General features: G+C 38.1%; 1 protein-coding gene across 1 annotated transcript in view; it reads right to left on the bottom strand.

Annotated features, from left to right (window-relative positions):
* Positions 1–21,436, bottom strand: part of LOC306875751 (poly(rC)-binding protein 3-like) — a 55,824-nt gene that overhangs the window by 7,848 nt on the left and 26,540 nt on the right. Inside the window, exons 5-10 of the mRNA XM_079426470.1 lie at positions 3,557–3,723; positions 3,251–3,274; positions 3,057–3,089; positions 2,666–2,782; positions 1,673–1,804; positions 1,116–1,244 (exon numbers count right to left, since the gene is read on the bottom strand). Coding sequence (XP_079282596.1) covers positions 1,116–1,244; positions 1,673–1,804; positions 2,666–2,782; positions 3,057–3,089; positions 3,251–3,274; positions 3,557–3,631 — 510 coding nt within the window. The 5' untranslated portion in view covers positions 3,632–3,723. The remainder of the gene's footprint in view (positions 1–1,115; positions 1,245–1,672; positions 1,805–2,665; positions 2,783–3,056; positions 3,090–3,250; positions 3,275–3,556; positions 3,724–21,436) is intronic.

Genomic DNA, 21,436 nt, shown 5'->3' with positions numbered 1-21,436 from the left:
CTCTGTTCTGAGCAATTACAATGAGTGGGGAATAAAAGTTTTCAGCTTTTGTTGTATCATAATATAATATAATAAACACGATTTATGCACCATATCCAAAACTTCTGGAGTCAATAAGTGAACTTGATCAGCTGATTCATTGAAAAGATATAAATGTCAAGAATAATTTGTTCATTTTCTTCTATATTTTGATGTACTGTACATCAAAGAGAAACCGATTATCAAAAAATAAATAAATGTAGTGTTGTTCTATCTTGGTTCCATCCATTGGTTGTTGATTGGATGAAGACAGGTCACATGATTGCGTAAAACACATGCAATAACTATTTACTGTGAATAGTTCACAGTAAAATCGATACAATGCATTTAGAAAACGGATACAAAATATTCAAGCATAATTTTCATATTTATGTATTTGAATTGCATATAAAATTTCCATCCATTTGGATTACATAGTTTTAAAATAAATTAATAAACTAAATGTAATGTATATTTGTCAGTCATACAGGTAAGATTTCTGTAATAGCATTAAACAACATGTTTTAAATACACAATAACCAGGTTTATCAATCATCAATAAATCCTATTACTTTCAATCTCATACATTTGAACTAATTGAATATTGCTTGTTCCTCAGCTAGCCATATTTAAACCATATTCATACTTTTTTAACTGAATACATTAAATTTTTACAGTGAACTAATTTATGCTAAGCAATCTTAATGAATGCATTCTGATTTAAATATGATAAAATGACATAGAACTTAAACCAATCCATGATTTATTTGGAGTGCAATCATTTTCTTACATGTTTTATTTATATATGACTGACAAATAGGTATCACAAGATTATTAGTTTATTATGTTAAAACTGTGTAATCCAAATGAATAGCAATTTTATATGCAATTCAAATACATAAATCTTAAATTTAGGCCAACTTTAAATGATCATACGGCTTCAGAAGATGAACCTTGATGGTGCTTTTTTTCCTTTTTTAACTTCTTGTGTTCAACAGTGTAATGAAAGTCATATGGGTTTAAAACAACATAACGAGGTGTAAATAATACAATCTTTTTCATTCTTATCCTTTAAACAACACTGTACAATACTGTACCTCCAGCATGACCACACATATCTGTTTGACACACTGGATGATGGCTTCCGGGGTGCCGGAGATTGTCACTGCGCGCTCTGTGGAGTTAGGCAGCATGTCCCCTGCTACCTGCACCTGAGCTCCTGTGGACTGGAGAGAAAAAGAAAAAGAAAAAACACCAGGCTATGATTCAGAGCATCCTCTGCTGCTGCTGATGGTGTGATCAGCTCTGAGACCGCACTGCTCTCAGGGGAACGCTGGGCCAAATGTTGCCATCTGCATGCAAGCATATGTTTCCGTTGAAGTCATTTAAAAGTGAAGAACGAAATCAGCAATGTCGTGATTTCCATACAACAGGGGCCTTCAACCTTATTTTAGATAAAGCAACTCTTGGTGGATAGAAAGACTGAGCAAGGACCTGGTTACACTGAGAACAGGATGTGTCTAGTGAGATGTTAATATATTTACATGATTTGTATATATTTGTGAGTTTTGTGGCTTTGCCAAGTTGCATAAGCTAGTAAAAGTCATCTGACAGTCCATGATCAGAAAATAAGACTAAGGGCAAAGTTTCATACCTCTCTCATCTCTTTGATTTTTGAGCCTCCTTTGCCGATGAGGGAGCCGCACTGACTGGCGGGCACCACGAGGCGCAAAGTGACAGGGGGCTTACTGGTGGCTGGGCTGTTGCTCATGGAGTTGATTATATCCTGAAGAAATGTCAGAAATTAATAACATGGGTAATAGATAATACAACTTTAATATGGCTGAAACAACAGAATATGGCTCACATAATCAGAATTCAGAGTTGAAATGACTGGTTTTATATGATTTGTTTTACTGTTTAAAGTTTTTGTGAAGCTGCATGTGCACTGAAGCCAGAATAATCTTTTAGTGTCTTTTGATTCGTGCCCATGAAGTTCCAAATAAAAGGAGAAAATAACCAAATTGGATGATGTACTGTTCATTTCAAATGAATTTAATACATTGGATTATTAAAAAAAATAAAAAGGTATTGCCAATTTTTTTTTATTAAATTGTTGAACTTAAATCGAGATACACTACTGTTCAGCAATTTTAATACTTTTATTCAGTATGGATGCATTAAATTGACTGAAGGACTTTTACATTATTACAAAAAAATCTGTTAAATGCTGTTCTGCACAACAATTTAGGGAGCACAACTTTCTTCAACTTTGAAAATAAAAAAAAATAAAAAAAAAGTTGTGGAGCACCAAATCAGCACATTATAATTATTTCTGAAGGATCATATGACAATGAAGACTGGAGTAATGATGCTAAATATTCAGCTCTGCATCACAGGAATAAATTAAATGTTTAAATATATTAAAATACAAAACAGTTATTTTAAATTGTAATATTATTTCATAATATTAGTGTATTTTTGATCAAATAAATGTAGTCTTGGTGAGCATAAGAAACTTTCAAAATCATTTCAAAATTTTAACGACCCCAAACCTACAGTACCATTACCATTAACATCAAAACATTTTGATCAGTTTTGTCAAAGTGGTTTATGTTAAGTGAGATTTTCATACACAGGACAGCACCTCTTCAAACTTGTATGCGATCATAGCGAAGGCCTTAAAGATTGCATCTGTGGGTCCAGTGATGGTGACGATCCTCTCGGGACAGTTTCCTTCTGAGATGTTGATGCGAGCGCCGCTCTGTAGGATGACAAAAGTCAAGTTAACCCTCATATTCTTGTTCTGCTTCAGGTCTGAGAGACTCCAAGACCCTTTAAACAGCTCAAAAACACACTTAAAAGGTGCAATATTAAACTACTTTCCTCTATCCCATCTTTAAAAAGGGAAATAAGTTAATTTCAAATGACTACTATTATTTTTACACAAACAACACTGAGGTCAGTGTGATTAAAAAAAGCTAATCTCAACAGAACATGAGGAGTTTGGTAAAACGAATTAGCAAAAATAAACATACCTCTTCACGCATCTTCTTCACAGTTTCCCCTTTCTGTAGCAAAAAAAAAAGAGTGGAAAATTTGATTCAGTGCTTAAAATATATACTGATACTGAATATATTTAATATACTCTATCTATATCTATTGATCTATCTATACTGTATGTATATATATATATACACACACACACACACAGAGTCAGTATTTAACATACCTTTCCAATGATGCTTCCAACTTCCTGCAAAAAGGAGAACCAATAAAAGCATTGCAAACGTAAGCATTTTGCCCATTCACAATAGTATATGAACACATTTCCCCATGAAAATGGCCACATTTTATATTCGTTCCTTGTTTACAGAGATTTAATGAGTCTAAAAGGTCACTTCTACTGACAACCCCTGATTCACCTTGGCCTGAAACACTGGGTCAGTAGAGGACAGATCCCTGAGGCACACAGCAGTGACATCAAAAGCCCACCCCCATCCACTTCCCTCTGTACTGCTCTGCGGGCTCAACTTACCTTGCCGTGCATGAGAAGCCGGATGGTCAGGGTCACATTCAACCCGCCCTCTGACTGGACTTTGTTGGGTTCCATACTAGGAGTGGAGGTGAAGCAGGAATATGGTCACGTGACAGGAAATCCCCAGGAGTAGGACGAGAATGATGGTACAGCAGCCAACCAGTCACCTGCACAGGGGGGATGGGATAATCACAGACAAGAGTCATGAAGAGCCCACAGACTTCCAAATGAGAAACCAAGACGGTCGCAGCATGTTTGGCTCTGCTCAGGAGCGAAAGCTCAGAATTAAAGGAATGCTCCTGGTTCAAAAATCAGCATTTGGGACATGAGGTTGTTGTCACAGAAAATATTTTTAACTTCTCCCATCTCATTTAAAATGAATACACTATTATTCAACGTAGTTTGTAATTATTTGATGGAAATACAGTAAAGACAATTTAAAATGACTGTTTTCTATTTTAATATCATTTAAAATGTAATCTATTCCTGTGAATTCCTGAAATTTATTCAGAAATCATTCTAATATACTGATTTTGTACTCAAGATTTTTTTCTTATTATTAATGTCAAAAACAGTTGTGCTGCTTGACATTTTTGTAGACACTTTTAATAGATTTTTCAGGATTATTATATATGAAGGAGAAATCTTTGTGTAACAAATGTCTTCTTTACGTCTTTAAATATGATGCATTTTTGCTAAATAAAAGTATTAATTTCATGTAAAAATATCTTGCCAAACTTTTGATGCAAAATAAAGAAATAAAATTGAATGCAAATAAAACACTTTGAAAAGAAAGCATACATTGTTTTCCAGAGATTTTAAATGTCTAATTATTGTTCATTCCTGTAAAGATTGAATATAACTCACTAGTCTCATGTTAACATGTATTTTAAGTTTTGCGGCCATACATTTTATGTACAGTGTGTGTTTTATTGCCTGGTGAATTTTCATTGAAATGACCTTACTTTGAGCATGATTGCTTTTTTTCTGACAGTTTTCTGTGATAATAAACATTATGCTGTTAGTATAGACTGTACTGAATATGGAACATTTCTTTAACTCTACACTGCAACATAATTAATAGCCTTTTATATGCATAGTTTGAACACAAGAGGGAGCATTTTACAAGTAATCGAAGTCAACTTAATATCATATTCATTGCCAGGCAGTAATCTCAAAATAGTTTCATAATCTAACAGCCACTGAGATCATTCGGCTTGTTGCACAGCTGAGCCAAATATTTCATGGGCTATAATAACAGCATAATAATAAAAGCGACATCCCAACCAAACTGATCTCAGTTAAATCTTATAAAAAATAAATTAATAAAAATAAATGCATTAGGAATCTATACTTTACAGCATCAATGTCTCGATGCTCAAAAAGGCTCTCGACACCACCACGATGACAAAATTACGAGTAGGCAAAAATAGAATCTGTATAGAATTTACTAAATTAATACACACTTAAGCCCAAATGAATTCAAAGTGTTTACATAGTTATGATAAATAGAAATTAAATTAAAACAACACACGTAAAACCAAATCATTTACTTAAAAAAAGAAATTCAATTTAAAATTGGATTAAATGTAATGCATTTTGTAAAAAAAAATCTTAACATTTAATATTGAGGATAATTCAGTTGTGCTTTCAGCCAGAAGCATCAAGTCCATTCAATTCAGCGTAAATCTGCAGATTTCTGTGGGTTTGCCATAAACAAGGTCATATAAAACAACTTATTTTCCATTTTGTGTAAAAATTCATAACATTCAGCTTATTCGAATCTGTATTTTCTCTCTCTGATCCCTCCGATGACTTCTCATGCTCAGCCGTTATAATGAGTATCTGTCTGTGCTCTGATGAGGGAGGGGAAATCTCCTCAGCACAGCTTCAGACCTGTCCCTTTTTGGGCGATTTACACCATCATGTGGGTCTGGGGATCAACAACGATTGAGAGATTGAAACATTAAGCCGTTCCAGTACAGCTGCCAGACCTTTGAATGAAGCTCAAGATAAAGAGAGAGCCAACTGTGAATGATGGTGACCATAAAAAAGCATGATGAAAGAGAAATAGCATGCGCGCTCAAGGATGAGATGTGCGGAGTTCAGTTTTAAGCACAAATTTGCAGGTTACGCGCGAGAGAGATGCACAGAGAAAGCAGAGGAAAGATAAGAAGAGATTCACATGGGTATATGAGATGAGCTGCCAGCTGTCCGCAAATCTCCTGCTTAGCACAGATTGCATCAAAATTCTAATCTGAGCTAAGAGCACACAGAAGCAGCAAACCAAATGGACACAAGTGAACCGGCTTGTACTCCTACAAACAGGAGCACTCCATTTTAACAGGCCCCAGTCCTGGGAAAGCCTTGAAAAAAGAAAAGGAAAAAAAAAAACCAAGAAGTGTGCTTAACTGTACTGAAAGTGTACGTTTACTTGCAGATAATATAATACTAATGTAAAAAAAAAAACAACTTAAGTGTACTTAAAGTGTTTTTTTAAAAGAATAAACTTTTAAATGTTCAAGGAAATTTGCACACTGTCATAATGCACTTGGTAATAACGTCAAATTTAAACTTCAAAGTACATTTTATATCATTGTAGGGCTGGACGATATGGACAGAAATATTATCACAATAATTGTTTTTCATATCAGTCAATATCAATAATAATCACGATAAATGTCAAATCTTTATTTCTTTCAAGTTTAAAGCCAGAATTTTGCACCATTTGCTAATTTTCCTTAACAAAATAAATATCTAAATAAAAAATAATAATTTCTTAGTTCCCTTCCAGGAACTCGAGCTGCGTCGAAAGTGCTAGGTGAACACCTTCAGCGTGACCGCACTCTGAACCAGAGTGTAATCTGTCCAATGGATGGGCGAGACGTCATAGGTGGGTGACATCACCGACCGGGAAGCATAAAAGCACGTGCGGTGGAGCCAGCGTTTGCTTTTTGTCATTCAGCAACCGCTACTCTGTCTGTCGATTTGTGTTGTGAGTCTTATTTAGTGTTGTTTGTCCTGGCACAATCACTTGAAATAGGCTCCAGCAATATGTGCAAGCACTTGGGCGATAGCAGATCGCATTACGGGCTGTGTGTTCCTCCCTGCATCACTGCTGGAGATACACGCAGTTCGTGTGTGGTCTGCTTGAGAGCAGAGCATGCAGATTCCGCTCTCAAGGGAGCTGACTGCCCGTTTTGTGAGCTTTTTTCATTGCTTATGCTTGCTCTCGGAAGGCTCTCTTTGAGGAGTGAGCTTTCACTAGCGTGGAATGAAGATGGTCGAGCCCCTATCTTCTTCCCTTCCCTAGACCTGTCTTCCTCCATGGAGGTGGACGCGTCAATGAAACTGTGTTTGCACAAGCATATTATGAATGAGAACGGCGTGCAGTCAGCTCTTAAAAAGAAAGGGGGCTGATTGAGCTTCTCCCCGCTGTACATTTCGCTTTCCCGCCGCTGCTGAGGCACGGCGGCGAGTGAGATTGCGGGGCTCGCAACATGGATCTGGCGAACGGGTTGGAGACGGGTTCGCCCTATCTCCTCCTGCATTCCCCAGATCTAGCGCTCTCGCTCGTGGAAGCCCGCGTGTGCGGTTCTTCCCCCTTTGAGTGAGAGCTCGCTGTTGCAGCGCGCGTTGCCGAGGTGACGCGTGCATTACGAAATTCTCATTCATATCAGAAGCGATGCCCAGAGTGGAACAGACGCTCGCGTGCTATCTGTCCCCTTGCGTGGCATTGTCTCTGAAGGCTCACGGCTGCATGTCAGGCTGGTGCGTGTCTGGACACCATGGCAGTGTTACAAGCGCACCAAGCTGACATACCTGCTTAGAGAGCTGTATGAGGGATAGGGGCTCAATTTGATTGAAATATAAGCTGATCTCTGAGCTCCCTAGAAACGCTGTCTGTGGTTGACCCTATCTGACATGAAGGGGAAATAGGGTCTTCCTCATGGACGCCCCGCTTGCGCCTTCTGGCCTGTTCAGCGACGCCGTCAATTCCGTCGTCGACAGGTACCAAGAGGCCTGTATACAGGCGGCGGCGTTTCAGCGGTTTCTCCCTCGCCTATCTCTAGCTCAGGGGGCTGCTGGGCGGGAGCAGCCCTCGCCGCGTGCCAGCCCCTCTTCAGAGAGGCACAAAACAGAGCGTGGCTACTCGCACCCCACCGAGGTGGGGCCGTGGGGGCAAACGCTCTGGGTCGGGGACCTCTAAGGCTAAGCCGGATCTGCGTTCTTAAGTCTAAGGGGTCCTTGGCCAATAAGCCCAACGGGCGTGGCCCAGGGCTTACGAGCAGGTTACACCTCATTATACGGTGTCCGTCTCCCCCCAGTGCCCTCGGGAGACCAGTCTGCTAACCCTGCCAGAGTTCCAGGGCGCAGCTGGCTCCAGCGAGCGATATTCTCAGTTTCTTCGGCCCCGAAGTGTAGAGGAGCTTAGAAGCTCACCACCCCTGCGGGGGTCTCTAGAGCTCCTCGTTCGGCCGTCCCCTGCCGGTCCTCCGCTTCAGGGCACCGAGCTAGCAGGTCTAGGTACACCAGAGGCCAGTCTCGAGAGACTGGTTCCCTCAGTAGGCATTTGGTAGTGAAAAAGCCAAGCGTGTCTCTTTGGGTCCTGCCTTCCAGGGTCTGGTTCTATCAGCCTGATCTTCCTAGGAATGACGCGGGTCTGAGGACCGTCGTTCAATAGGAGGCTTTGGCTGTGGCAGTCCTGATGCTATGGCCAGGACTTATGAGGGCAGACCCCTCTGGGGAAGAGCGGGTTACACCTCATTATACGGTGTCCGTCTCCCCCCAGTGCCCTCGGGAGATCAGTCTGCCAACCCTGCCAGTGTTCCAGGGCGCAGCTGGCTCCAGCGAGCGATGTTCTCAGTTTCTTCCGCCCGGAAGTGTAGTGGAGCTGAGAAGCTCGCCACCCCTGCGGGGGTCTCTAGAGCTCCTGGTTCGGCAGTCTCCTGCCGGTCCTCCGCTTCAGGGCACCGAGCCAGCAGCTCTGGGTACATCAGAGGCCAGTCTCGAGAGACTGGTTCCCTTAGTAGACCATTTAGGCAGCATGGAAACTACTGCCAAATGGATCTCATTGGGTGCTGCGTACTGTAGAGAAAGGCCTTTGTATTCAGTTTGGGGCTCTGCCGCTGCCTTTCAACGGGGAGTGTGCCCCGAGCAGGCTCTGATCATGGAAGAGGAAGTAGACACTCTTGAGGAAGGAGGCCATCGAGGTGGTCACGGAAGAGAGTCCGGGTTCTACAGCTGGTGCTTCATTGTTCCAAAGAAGGATGGTAGATCTGCGTCAGTTGAACCGCTCAGTCATGTGACTAAAGTTCAGAAGCTTAATTGTATGTGCCAAGCGGGGTCTGCCTGCTTCTAAGCAGACCCTTAGTCGGTGGATTGTGGATGCCATTTCTTAGGGCCCCTCCGGGCTCTTCTGTTCTTTCGCCCTCGCTGTGCTCCTAGTGACACACACAGGGCAGGTACTTGGAAGTCTGGTGGCATGGGCATCTCGTTCCCCTAGCGCTTTCGATGCAGCTCGAGTTCCTGGAAGGAAATGTCTCGGGTTACGTATGTAACCCTGGTTCCCTGAAGGGAACAAGACACTGTGTCTCTAGGCCATACTTCCTGCATCCCTGCGAGCGGTTGCTTCATTCCTAGAAGCAAATGCCGGCTCCACCGCACGTGCTTTTATGCTTCCCAGTCGGTGACGTCACCCGCCTATGACGTCTCGCCCATCCATTGGACAGATTACACTCTGGTTCAGAGCGCGGTCACGCTGAAGGCGTTCCCCTAGCGCTTTCGATGCAGCGTCTCGTTCCCTTCAGGGAACCAGGGTTACATACGTAACCCGAGACGTTTCTGCATGTTCTAATGAGTGATATTGTTTCAAATCAAGAAACAGGTTTGCGTTGCCTGATAACAATAATAATAATAATAATAATACTATAACTTGTTTGTCTCTTAGAAATGCACATTTGACAGTAGGTTGAGTTAGGATGCAGAGGTAAATTTTTGTTCATTTTTAAAATCAGTAACATCTGTAAAAATTGTACCAACCTCAGTTTTATGTAAGTTTTTTTTTTTTTTTTTTTTTTTTCAAATTAAGCTTATGATCTCCCATAGTAGCATACATTTTAAATCATGATAAACACAATTAAAACCACACATATAGCACCTCAATTCCATGGTAAAAATATAACTATATGGTTTTTAGGTACCTTAGCCTATTTGTATGAAAAACAGTAGTCTAAAAACATTCTGTATAAATGCACACATGCTTCATCACAAATGCATACACTATAATTATATACCATTACTCCTGTAATAAAATTCTGCCACAATACCATGGTGCAGTTAGTGTTACTACAGTAAATCTATGGTAAATGAGGGCGATGTGTAGATTGAAAAGGCTTCTGACCGCCTCGTTGCACACAGTGTTTCTTCTGTTTGGCTTTGGCTAGTTTAAATCACGGAGTCATTTGTGTTCGTCGCTGAATTCAAGGGTTTCACACTGGATCTCACAGCGCTGTTTAGTGCTCGCGTGACCGAGTAAACGCATTCTGCTCTAGTGAGCTCGTGCTAGATTATAATTTTAACTGTAGCATGTTCCATTTAAAGTTAATATATTTTAAATGTACTAAACTGCTATTATGTACTAAACTAAACTGACAAATGTATTTAAATAAACAACATACAAGTTTCAATTGAAATGGCATTAAATAAGTGTTATTTTAGTATAAGTAACACTGTTATTTTCTGTTTTAGTTTTACTAATTATGTTGTGTTTTTGTCATATTTATTAGTTGTTTTTTTTACATTTCTATTTTTTTTTTTTACTATTTTAAACATTTATTTCTATTTCAGAAATTTACCTAAATGCAAAAGGACTTTTTTTTTTTTTTTGGTTTTAGTAAATATAATAACCCTGCATTAAAGTATATTTTAGTTCAGCGTAAATGATTGTCAGCACCATATTTAAAAGAAAATAGAATTTATTATGAAATTACATATAAAAACATACTTAAGTCCTACTTAGGTGGGTCAAAAACACTCTTAAGTTCAACTAATTTTATTTGATATAAATGTGTTTTATTCTCCTAAAACAATACATTCAGTTCGCATTTAAGTATATTCCTTAAAAGTATTTTATTTCTGTAATAAGTTCTCTTTTTTCAAAAGTATGCTCAAATTTCTTTTTCACAAGGGAAATGAAAAGAACTCTGAAGATGGTCTTATTCAGAGAACCACTGTAGCAATTCACTCCAAGAATACATCATGTAAAAAAAGAGAGAGAGAGAATATAATTACAAAGAAAATTGGGTTGCATACAAAACTTGATGTTTTCTTCTTCTTCTTCTTCTAAGATTTCAGTGTAGAAATATCTTGTGTTATGGTGTGTAGACGCTCTCAAACACACCGCAATGTTTTGGAAGCGACAACCACATTTAAATGCTGGAGCAAATCCTTTAAATTACAATCAGGAAGATTGCACTGTATAAATGAGGTTGGAAGTACCTGATTTTTTGCGAGTGAATTTGTTGCTGGATGTAGATATCATTGTGTGTAAGGAACAGGACAACTGTATTTATCTGCATGGTGACGGAGAGCATACAATCTTCCACACTTCTCCTCATGACACACTTAATGTAGTTCTTCATCTGCCTCAGATGACTTAAATCTCAAATGCCTTCAAGTTCAACCCCGCATGAAATTTGATCTAATTAAATCAGCCTGTAAGACAACAAACAACACAGAGGCTGTGGGCGAAGCACTAACACCTTGTGGCAACTTTACGAATACACCAAATTTGGATTGAGGAAAGGCAATCTTATCGTTTATGTGATGCTAATGCTCCGTATCTGGTGCTTCAATGAAAAGCTGCATGAATAGCATGAATATTATTACTTAGATGATCGTGTCTAGTGAACCGTTAAGAATGCCTGAAGGACTACATTTTTAAAGTGCTCCTTTCTTTGTATATTTTGAGGTGACATAAAAGAGTGTTTCCTTAGGCACCTTTACATCCCAGGGGTTGATTTAAATACACAAATAATATTTTTGTCATAATGAAGGTCACATTTAAAATGTTCAAGGGAACCTTTTGACATGCCTTCATCATTCGTTAAAATAATAAAATATTTAAATATTAAAATATCAAATATTAAAAGATTCAAAAATTCACAAACTCTGTATTGTATGTCATCTGTAATTTAGAATATTAATATTATTTAATTATGTGATACATAAGAGCTAACGAGAAATGTATGCTACGGATGCGAAAACACAGAAAATCGAACGGACGAAAGTTTCGGGGGCAGTGTGCAAACGTGATTGACACAACGAGAGGTCATATTTATTTTTAAATGTGCACAGGGCCAAAAGTGCCCACACAAAAACAACCAAACACAGAAACAGAGATGGTCGGGTGAACAACAGCTCGCAGAATACAGCGGACATCTGAACACTACATCTATGTGCTGATTACAGCAGTCATTAGAGCAAAAGCAATGGCTGCATAAACACACTCGTGTTACCTTAAAAAGAATGTGTCCTTTTAACCACTTTCTATTGATGTCGGAGTGTGTGTGCGTGTTTGGGACACTGCAAGCACATTTCCGATGCCTTTCAAGAAAGTATTAGCAGATTAAAAATTAGCCATTGAAATACTTCATATTTGAATTCTATTTTATGTTAATCATAAGTCTGATATCTTCTCGGTGGTAGATAAGCTCAGTCTTTGCTGAAGCACAGGATATAGAAAGTGGGTCAGCCCTTCCTCTAAAGAGCTTCTGGCCCCTTCCTCTGTGGTACCTATTGAATTAATCACGCTTTACGCTTGGTCAAGCAGTGCTCCCAAAATGCTCCTTTTTCGATCTCTCTCCACTTTGCTTCAAACACAGCACAATACTGTCTCATATTAATTCATATAAATGACCGAACAGCCAAACATGGTATACATTATCTGTGAAAATATGTTGTTTAGTAAAAAAGGGGTCAGATTATATTAAATCTAAATAAACTAAATGAATAAACGTGTGATCGCATATTCAATGTTAATTGAACATTCTTAAATGGGAAGTTCATCCAAAAATTACAATTGTAATCATTTACTCACTGTGATGTCATTTTAAACACAGCCATGCAGAGCAAAAAAAAAGTCGATTATCTGAAAAATGCTGGAGTCCAGACAACATTGGACCCCATTTGACTGATTTTGATTTCAATGAATGAACAAAAACACTGAAACATGATGTTCCACAGAAGAAAGCACGGTTAGTGTTAACTAAAACTGTTACTTATTAAAACTAAAATAATTTTCATTAATTGAAATAAAGCTCAGATCTAAACAAATATTAATATTAGATGAGAAACTTGAACTTAAAAATATTAAATACAAATGAAAACTTATTGACAGTTGAAACTAACTGAAATTACAGTGGCCAAAAGAGCTCAATGCGCTACAACTTTTGTAAACACATGCAAATAAAAAAAAAGCACCAGAAAATTAAGACAACATCTTCATTAGTTTGACAGCACATGTGCTGGCAACACAACCCAATACAGATACGTGCTGCAAATATTCACAACAAAACACAAAAATGTGCTGCAAATATCACAGACCACAATGGGGACCCCAACATGCTTATGAAAATTAACCATGTTTTTTTTATATAGTAAAAGTGTAGTAACTATGTATTGATTACCATATGTGTATAACCATGGTTGTACAAATACAGTACAATGGTAAATGGTTGGTGTGGTTAATTTAACATGGTTTGACTATAGTAACCACTTTTTGTTTGTATTTATTTTTCATATAATAATAAAAATATATCAAGTCAAGTAATCTTTTTTTATATACTGCTTTTAACAATACAGATTGTGTCAAAACAGCTTTACATTAAATAATAAATATTATTTAATAATATTATAAAATAAATTGAAAAAATATTAGATAGGAAAATAAGTGTGTCAATAATGAAAAAGGACAATAGTAAACACACACACACACATATATATATATATATATATATATATATATATATATATATATATATATATATATATAATACATAGGCTATTCATTTATTTATTTACTTTAATAGTAAAACCAAAGTAAATTTTTTAAGTTGTAAAAGGAGCCAGCTTACATAACATTTCACAGTTACTGTAACTGTGTAGTATTTCGCCAGCTTATTTAGGCTAATAATATCGACAACAAAAGAATGTTAAAATAAACAAAAATCTCACCTTTCAGAGAAGACTTTGATAAGAATGTTGATAAGAATTTAAGGTTCCCATAAACTTTTCCGATGTGGTCTGTGCGTATTTGCAGCATGATTCTGTTTTTGCAGCACATTTGTATTTGTCTGTGTTGTGAGTATTTGCAGCGCGTTTCTGTTTTTGGTTGTGTTGTGAGCAATTGCAGCACATGTGCTGTCAAACAGATGAAGATGTTTTCTTAATTTGCAGTAGTTTTTCTCTATTTGCATGTGTTTTTTCATTTGTAGCACACTGAGCGCTCTCGGCCACCATATGAAATTTGAAGTTTGAAATTAGTATGAAGTACTAAATTTATTAAAAATAAAACCTAAATAAAAAAAAAACGCTAAATAGAATAAAAATAACAAGCACATAACAAAATTACTTAAACAAAAATGAATCACAATATAAAAATACAAGCTAAATGAAAATATTAATAAATATGGCAGCACTTTATTTTACAGTCCTGTTCTGCATGTGTATATAATATGTACTTGTTATACTGAAGTAATTGCAATAACTGTGTGATATTGTGCCATGTAGTATTTTCCAATACTTAGGTAAGTACACTGTACTTAGATTCCAGTACTTAGGTACTTTTTCATATAATGCAAAATAAAGTATTAGATTACATCATATTATATATTTCATTACTCTACTTTGCCCCCTAAAATATGACTGACTCAAAATGGCAAAGTTACAACAATTACAATAAAGTTCTGCAGGTGAACCTAGAGCTGAATTTTTCTTCATTCCCAGTGTCCGTGAGTTCAGCTTCACCTGACTTCAAATCTCACCAATTATTGCCTGAATATACACTGCTTTTATTGGTATTTTAGACTAGGTTACATATAAGATGATACAAAAACTGCTATTCCTGCACCATTCCTGACCACTGCTGATTTCCCAAGTGAGTGGAAGTTAGAATAAGTGGATTCATGGAGTGTACAAAAAAAAAAGAAGACATTTCAAAGTGGTGTATAACACTGCTAAAACAGGAGGAGAGAAATAATAACCTTATTGCTTACAATAGTGTGACCTTGCAATAGGGAAAATAATAGCAGACAGAACCTGAGGCTGCAATTCACTCCAACACAACCAGAAACAAACGAACACCCCACTTCCTCTAAAATGACCACTGCAATTTAAGCAGTTCTGCGACGAGAAAATAAATCAAAATGCTTTTTCAGACCATAGGCTGTTTTTCTAATTAATGCGAAACGGAAAAAAGGTCTTGAACATCAGGAGCAAAAAGCTACACAAACAAGCCATTTGTCAACTGCTCAAAGCTATTGACTCCTACTGGCTAAAATCACACAACAACAGAAATGTGGCTACATTGGGGGCACAATCATTGAATTTCTCCTTTGACAAAATCATGATAATGAGAAAGGTGAAATACTGCAATGAAACCATTTTACCAAAAGCATACTCAAGTTATGTGAAATGATGTTCACGGTCTGATGTGAGTCTAATTGGAGGACAGGGGTTGGAAAGAAAGAGGGATGTGTGACGTGACGTGATGACTGAAAAAGATCACAAAGAACTTGCATTAAGAAGGTAAACAGGCTCAATTTTGAATGTGACAATACAGTATATTACCAATTTACCATTGCACTGTTGTCCGTTTTGTTTAATTTTTGTCAATATCTGGTTACATGTCATTCAAGGTTTCATCTAAAACCAACAATGTTTTTTTATTCCGTTTTTGGAATCAAAAACAGGGTGACAAAAAGATTAGTCAATGCAGGCATGTTCATGAAAACTGCTGACACGCAGTCCACCGCTAAAGCATGCTGAAAAACGGTTGAAGGGTGCTGAGATCGTATATTTACAGCACCCTACCTACTTCCTTTATTAACTCGGTCACTCCTAAATTAACACTTTGACCAGAAAGATCAAAGTCTGTGACTCTATGAACAACATTCTTCTACAACGAGGACCAAATCACAGTTAGAGTCAACATGAAATGGCATTTGCAACTGGTTTTGTTTCTATAAAACAAAGTTACAAGCAGTTCCTAGTAAAACAAGCCATTCAGTCACAAAAAAAAGTAGGCTGGGACTGGATTTGATTAACAACGTAGACACTTCGAAGATTTATTTTTTTCTTGGAATAATGTTCAACAAGACCAGGAACCAATTGGGGTTTTTTTAGGGTAAACCTGAATCATAAAGACGTAGATCAGGAAGTGTGGTCCTCTCTGGGAGAAAGAGGGGGTAAGTCCCTGTACAAGTGGGCTGGCAGAGGGGCCTGGACAGATCAAGCGCCATGATTTATCGTGTTAAACACATCACTAGTCCTGTCAGTGTATCAAGGGTAAGAGCTTAACAAGAGGCGACAGTGTTTATTGGAGACACTGGCTCATGTGAGATTTCAGGGCAAATTATAGCCTGAGGCAGTTTGTCTTTTCTCTTGCTCTCGAAATCACAACCATGGGCGGGCACGAGGATGAGAGACAAAAAGCAACCAGGAAGAAGGGAGGTAATGGAGGAATAATCGGCAGGATAGTGTGGCGGAAGCAGCACAGTCATTCTTCATGAAAGACTGTCAAATACTATTTTCAGAGAGGCCAAAACAAGAGCCAAATTAAATTGCTCATGCATGCTGTCTAAACTATTTTAAATCTTTTCATTTTGTCCTGGTTTAACCCGTCTCAGTACAACAAATTTGGTCATTTTCTGGTTAGGTAATTTTCTTGGCAATTTTCCAAAAATGCTAAAAAAAAAAAAAAGTGATTATTCAAATTTTAATAAAAGAAACATTATATAAAAAACACAAATCTGGGAATTTTCTATGATAAAATATCAGAACAAATCTAGCCATTTTTTTTTTACTAAAATTTTTTTTTTTAATTATATAAATAAAAAAAAAATAATTTAATTTTCTAAAAGCATTTCTAAAAATGATAAACACATCAGCACAATTCTGGTCATTTTCTTTTTTAAAAGTACTAAAAAGTGATTATTAAAATATTTTTGTTAAAAATATGTGGTTTTTAACAATAACAGGCCCACACAGAATCTGTCCCCATGCAACTCTGCAGAATTGGAACACCTGTCAATCAAAGTTCTACACATTCCCCATCCCTTGCATGTTTTTTAAAAAATAATAAGCGAATTGGATAAAGATTCCAGCTATCAATTACAGTTTTATTTAACAAAATCCCCCAAAACAGAGCAGAAAATGTGGGGGGAAAAAAGTGTTCACAGGTTCCATCTGTGCCTGGACTGAAGGGTCATGCTGAGATTTTAGATGAATTAACAATATTTGTACTCAACATGAAAATGACAATAATCAAAAAGAGAATTTACAGATGTGGGTAAAGAAAAACAAGAGGATTAAATGTTGCATGTGTAGTGCAACAGAATAATACGACTCCAAACAGGATTATGAACCCAAAGCAGAACACGTCCACTGAGATTTACAGCAGGATCAAAAAGGAAAAAAGTAAATCTTTATAGACATGCATTGTTTGCTTAATAACATTCTGTATTTTCTACTATAATAAACAAATGGCAGCTGAAACGCTCAATCTGATTTAAAAAAAATCCTGCTGTATGTAAATAAGTATCAGCCACCCACCTCTGGTGTTTTGACTCTCACTTTCACGAGAGTTCACAAACGTAAAATATGTGCGAATGGTCCTCTCGATACAAGTTTTAAGATTTGTATTATGATTGCTTCACCTCAGAGAGGATATACTCTCTGTGATGAGGTCCTTATGATGGGTCATCGCTCTAACCGTGGGGAGGAATTCAATTAAAACCTCTGAATAAAGAGCAGGGTGGGAGCATTTGATCTGCAGCCATTAGACACACAGAGAGGCAATAGATAATGCACGATTCCTACGACTGTTGCAATTTTATAAACACAGAAAACACAAAGCAATATAACAGGAGCAAGAGGAAAATGCTAAATATAATCTGATTCCATCCACCGTCATCTGGCCTGCCCTAATCCTCCAAGGCAGTCATTACATTCAAACATAAACCAGCCATAAGCCTGCTTCATAATTCCACGCCATGAGGAGAATTTCACTGCAGAAAGTGCTGCTTTCATCCTAAATGTCATAAAATACTCAGAATTAACTTATGATCCCTTTCATACCAGCTCAGTTTGAGTGTTAAATACTATATTGTGTATTTTGTACTTTTTCCAACTGAACAATAGAATTTTTAATATAAATTTAACCACATTTTCAGCAGGAATTCTGGAATTTCATGAATTCTAGGATAGTGGCACTGTGAAATTTCATAAATAGGTTGGTATTATTTGCTGTGTTGCATTTTCTACAGTTCAACAGAAAGGGAATACATTTTCAAACAATAATCGCCCAAACAAATTACCCATTATTAATTACCCATAATAAAATTTACACATTATTATCCATAAACCCGGAATTCAAATCCCCAAATCTTTAAAGCATTTTTTTTTTATGTGAACAGAAACTTTAATGGGATCAACGAAAAAAATAATGTCTAAAAATTACAAATATTATAACAATAATATTTCATTACAGGAAAACTGTCATTTTAAATTTAATCTAGTCTAGTCCTCGTTTTCCTGTACTGGATTCCCAGCTCATGCACAAAATGAGCGATCACATATTTTTTGATATAGATCAAGTAATTTGCCCACACACATTTTTGATGAGAAACATATTGATTAAAACGGCCCCTCATCCAAATATTGATTCCCTAAACACACAATGCAAGCACACCGTGTTAAAACCAAGTGATAATACAGGCATTCAATGTTTAAAAAAATGTAGGTTTTCTAGCACAAGTATTCCCTGTGGGCATGTGGCATCACCAGGACTGGGGTCCCTTTGGCTGGGCGTTGTGTTGTGAGGGAGGAGGGGGCGCATGAACACTCATATGTGAACAACTCTAGAGGAGCCTTTTGTTGCAGTACGCGTGTCTGCAGGGGCACCCTCCCCTACTCAGCCTGACAGGCGGCTCGGAAACTGTCAGCCCTGATCAGTCGCCCTTGCCTGGATCTCAACCCAAATTATAATCAAGAGCTCAGTCGCCCAGCAATGCCAATGCAAGATCATGCAAAACCAATCCAGGGATCTGAGACCCAGGATATCGGTACCAACGACCCATGCTACGCTAACGGCCTACTAATCGAAAGTGCCGAAATGCTAAATGGAGACACCTCTGGTCATCTCCAGGCATCACAGTGAAGAACATTTCTGAAATCACCAATTTGCTGGTAGAAAGCACAATACGGATTTAACCCTGCATCTTTAGACACTTTTACGTACATTGTATGAGAAAATCCAATCAATCCATTGGGAATGTTCTATTCATAGATGTCTACTAAAAAGCTGGCAATGGGTGGACTCCATACCAACAGGTTTTTAAGACGAAATCTCTTCCACTTCATTGTGACATATAAAGAACTCATGACGATAATTGAAGTAACGACGACTAACAAAATTGTGTACCTCTCTAGAAGCATTAATCAAAGTGCTGAGCAGCGTTTAATGTTGCGAACTGCCATCAAGGTCGGAATCGCAACTGAGACTGACACACAAGTCACAATCCTTCACGCCATACTGTCTGCGGCACACAGACTACTGTCGAACGATATATACAGATATAGCAAAAAAACGCCACAACCTACAGCAAATAAAGCAAATCAGTTCAAAATATCACAAGCTACTTAGACCACAACAATATATACTAGTTTCAAGATATCTCTTGAGATGTAAAAACAATATAATTTAATGTTAAATGGTCTTTATATCGACTATATATGGTCCAAAACTCCTAGCATTAGGAGACTTGAGACTAAAGGAATGATTCCAGGGGAACACCATCCATAAAGATATCGTAAGGTTAATTGTTCAGTTAAGTGAAATACAGAATGCTGTTCCTTTCGACCAATCTTACCTCACCAGGCCACAATGTTATATCAAAATATATGTTAAAAATCACATCTGAAAACATAAAAAGATTTACCTTTATAGAGCTCCTAAACGATGGCCACCAATACTGACGTTCGGAAAGGACTGAAATTAAAAACCACAGAGGGAAAATGATTTCTCCAGCGATCTCTCGCTCAACCCCAATGGAACGGCACCATTTGATTGGTCCTGGTATGAGGTCATGTGGGTGAGGCGCTGGACACGTGATCCCTCACCGGATACAATGCGCAAAATGCAAAAAATGCCTAAATCCAAATATCACTGCACCAAGTCCCTTGTTTGCCGATGCATTATCGCTGCTTGGGCTGAGGTAAATGTTTTTGAGGCTAGAGGAGTCCCACTACGCTCAGCGAGCAGCCTCAGGGGTATTAGGGGTGGAATCGGCACCCAAGACTCCAGCCGTCTGGGCATCTCCAGCGGGCGACGCGTCAACGAAGCTGTACCCACCACTGTACATGCCCATTCCTGCAGTCTGGTCCAGCCCAGGGTGTCTGGTCACCATCTGTAGACTCTTACATCAGTTTCTTCTGTCATTACACTGAATGTTTGTCTGTTGTGACATTTAAGCTTCAACCTTCATATGCTTCTATGCCCCTTCTACCTATCCCTCACCCCGCTCTGTCCTTGTTTTTTCTGAGCTAAAAGACGTACGGCATAAACAATAAAAACAGGTGAACAGACATGGCCTGAAAACCAGGAGGTTTAAGCTGGATGAGGGGTGGCTTTCGATCAACATCACCATATCTGACAGTCCTTGTGTCTACCAGCCATTTTAATCTGGCAGAGTGAGGAATTATGGGGAGCTCCACTGGCTCAATCTGGATTACGAACCCCTGGCTATTTCGTTTCATCTGACCAGCAGAATATGAATTAATCATGAAACATTAAGGTTAAAACCTTTAGAATCATGACTAAATAACTGTTATTCAGGCAAACATCTCAATGCCTTTGAGAAAGGTTTAAAAAGACAAAAAAAAAAGCCATAGTACACCAACAACTCTAGCTACTCCAGAAGTCAAGACCAGCCTAAAACATCAACTCGAAAGTGTCTAATTTGGAGACCAATCAAATGGGTGCCTCTCTCATTCTCCACTGAGGTAAATTCGATCCAGTCAGTTAAGGCAACAAAAACACTAATGCAAAGAGACAAATGTTCAAACATTCACAAAGAGAAAGAAGTGATTCCTGTGAAGAAGTGCAAAACCATAAACCCAAGATATTCGTTCTTAGTACAGCTTATCTATCATTCTTACCAGTAAGAGAAAAGTTAGGACCAGAGATGGGAGACAGATGAGAGGAAAGTGAATGCGCCTAGTCCTATAAGTAAACTCGACCAATGCCCCCAGCAAGGTCAAAAGGCAGGGTGGGGTGGGGAGGCACAGCTGACTTGTTTGGGAACAGCAATGGGTCCATCAATTGAGCAAGCTAATAGGCCCTGACGAGCATGAAGGAGACAAAGATACAACAATCATACAGAGTTTGAAAGGCTAAAGGTCACCCGATCTCATAGAAAACACAATGCACATTTGGTACAGAACATCAAATCAGTCTCATGTTCTTCAAAGTATGCGTCTAAAAGAGCTCTACAGAAGCACTTCCTGGATTGATCAGTTTAACTTTTTCTTTAAGCCCTAATTGAGCCACAAACCTGCAGGGTTTAATTAAGAAGCTCATTACTGACTGCATGACACGAG

This window comes from Barbus barbus, assembly GCF_936440315.1.
Source record: "Barbus barbus genome assembly, chromosome: 10".
NCBI classification, from domain to species: domain Eukaryota; kingdom Metazoa; phylum Chordata; class Actinopteri; order Cypriniformes; family Cyprinidae; genus Barbus; species Barbus barbus.
The sequence above is the reverse complement of the archived record's forward strand: the minus strand, read 5'-3'. Positions and strand labels throughout refer to the sequence as shown.